Genomic DNA, 2474 nt, shown 5'->3' with positions numbered 1-2474 from the left:
TTGACCAATTAAATAAAAAAATATTAAAACATAATAATTTTTAGTTTTATGCTATCTTTACAAGTACTCTGGCGGTGAGCAAGTTGTCCATTTACATATGGATAGTACTGCTTATAAAAAAATAAGAATGGATAAAACCATATATAAAACCAATCCAAAATATCCGGATCCATGTCCAGATCCGCTTGGAGTTTCGCTTCACTTCTCTAGGGTTTCTCAAACGCATTATAGAATCTCTCCACTCTCAGATTTCCTCTATAGATTAAAGAAGCATCGGAGAACTAATTCCGTCGCCGGAAACCGAACGCCGTTGCCGAAACAAAAAACCTGAACCGAAAAAAATGTCAAGCAAGAAGAAACACAAACGAAAACACAGCGACAGCGATGAAGACGACGACGTTTTCTACTACCGCTACTGCGCTTCGTCCTCAACCCCCAACACCACCACCGGCACCACATCCAGTAATCAACCCCAATCAAAACCGAACAACAAAGGATCATCAATAGGAGGAACAGGTGAACCCTTAGCACCATCAAAATCGACGCTATACGTTTCTAATCTAGATTACTCCATAACAAACTCCGATCTCCATACGCTCTTCTCTACTTTCGGCCGCATTGCGCGTGTAACCGTTCTCAAAGACCGTCACACGCGCCTAAGCCGCGGTGTCGCGTTTGTCCAATTCGTTTCTCGTAATGACGCCCAACGCGCCGTGGCGGAGTTGAATAAGAAGATTCTCAATGGAAGGACTCTAACTGCTTCTATTGCTGCTGATAATGGACGTGCTCCGGAGTTTATTCGGAAGCGCGTGTACAATACTGAGACTGCTTTGTGTTATGAGTGTGGGGGGCATGGTCATTTGTCGTATGAGTGTCCTAAGAATCAGTTGGGGCCGAGGCCGCGGCCTCAGCCTAAGAAGCCGCGACGGGGATTTAGTGGGCTGAGGGATAGGGATGGGGAGGAGGAAGGTGATGAGGAGGAGGAGGAGGAGGGTGGTCAGATTGCTGCGGAGCAGTTTGACGATAATTGGGCTTCTGTTGTGGATGATGAAGCGGGTGAAAGGTTGCTGGGGAGAAACAGAAATGATGATGAGGGTTTGGACAACAACAAGACGAAGAAGAAAGGGAAGAAAGCTGGGTATTTCAGTGATGAGAGTGATCATGATGATGATGATTGATCATGACTATGTAGCATTGACACTTCAGATTGAAGGTGTGTGTTTGGTATTCCGCATTACCGCATTATTCAACTAGTCCTGTGTGTCGTGTCTATATATGTGCCAGTGTTTCATAGATCTAAATGGCAATTTTTTGTTTTTATCAAGATATGGTGTAATTGATGAAATTGTTTATATGTTGTTGGCTTGGTTGGATGTGTTTATGGTTTTGATCACAAGCACATGTTAGTTATTAGTTATTGTGGTAGTAATTAGTGATAGTGGTGGTGAATTGGTGATGAGCATTTTTGTGTATTCCATATTTTCATAGTTAATGAATGATGACAGACGAGTCTCTTATTTATCGGCTTAATTTAGCATTCGGTTTACCTGTAAAACGGAAAGGAAAAGCATGTTCGTTATGTTTTTTATTTTGGTTCAGTTAAAACATGTAATGTAATCAAATTGTAACACCCTGGTTTACTTTATGCACATCTTGTTATCATATAAGTAAGGTTTTTAATTACAGTTGTGGTGGTTATGTTATGATATTTGATATGTAGAATATTGTAGTCAGATATAGCTGGATTTGATGTGGTTGTTGAGATCTTGAAAAGCATAGGTTGTAGACTTGTAGTCACAATTACTGTCGCCGTTCTTGTGGAAAGCAGTTTAAAACCATGGGTAACAGTTCTTCTGATTACCTTTACTCTTTGATGTCTACTGAGCATTTTTATGCAGATTGATGAGTATTTCTCAAGTTTCTCTTAGAATGCTTAAATTGCTTCTCCCAGAGAAAATGTGGTATCCTTTTCATGCATAATCACTTGGCTGAGCTGGAGAATAATACCAATTTGTGCCTCACCCTCGACACTAGGCTTTAAATTATAGGTTTAATTATTCTGTAACTTTTTGAACCATGGGCTAATCTTGAATGTCATTGTAATGATATGTAGAAAAAGAAATTGGTTATTGTTATGCTATTTCCTTTCTTTCTGAATTATGGCTTTGAATCGGATTAAGTAGTTATATTATATGGAGTTTGGGGTCAATTGTTACTGTTGTACTGTTGGTTTTAAGCATTGTTGGTTTTGGATATATCTATAACTCTGAAACCATATTCAGTTGACAGTTATATATAACCGATAGATACCATATTCATGATTGTCTATATACTTTTGTATGCTCATATTTTTTACTAATTGAATCATTGTCTTATGGCACAAGTTAATGAAAATAGTAGAGTTCATATCCTCTATGAATAGGATTAACATGAAGCTTGATTACATAGTACGATAATTGTACTCAGATATAAAG

At 38.8% G+C, this 2474-nt stretch overlaps 1 protein-coding gene across 1 annotated transcript; it reads left to right on the top strand.

Annotated features, from left to right (window-relative positions):
* Positions 1-341: 341 nt before the first annotated feature.
* Positions 342-1440, top strand: LOC127135553 (U11/U12 small nuclear ribonucleoprotein 31 kDa protein). The gene has a single exon (XM_051062218.1). It carries the CDS (start codon positions 342-344, stop codon positions 1176-1178), a length of 837 nt encoding a protein of 278 aa, XP_050918175.1. The 3' UTR covers positions 1179-1440.
* Positions 1441-2474: the final 1034 nt, after the last annotated feature.

The sequence above is a fragment of the Lathyrus oleraceus genome, chromosome 4 (genome assembly GCF_024323335.1).
Source record: "Lathyrus oleraceus cultivar Zhongwan6 chromosome 4, CAAS_Psat_ZW6_1.0, whole genome shotgun sequence".
Classification (NCBI taxonomy): Eukaryota; Viridiplantae; Streptophyta; class Magnoliopsida; order Fabales; family Fabaceae; genus Lathyrus; species Lathyrus oleraceus.
This window is presented reverse-complemented; position numbering and strand designations above follow the sequence as displayed.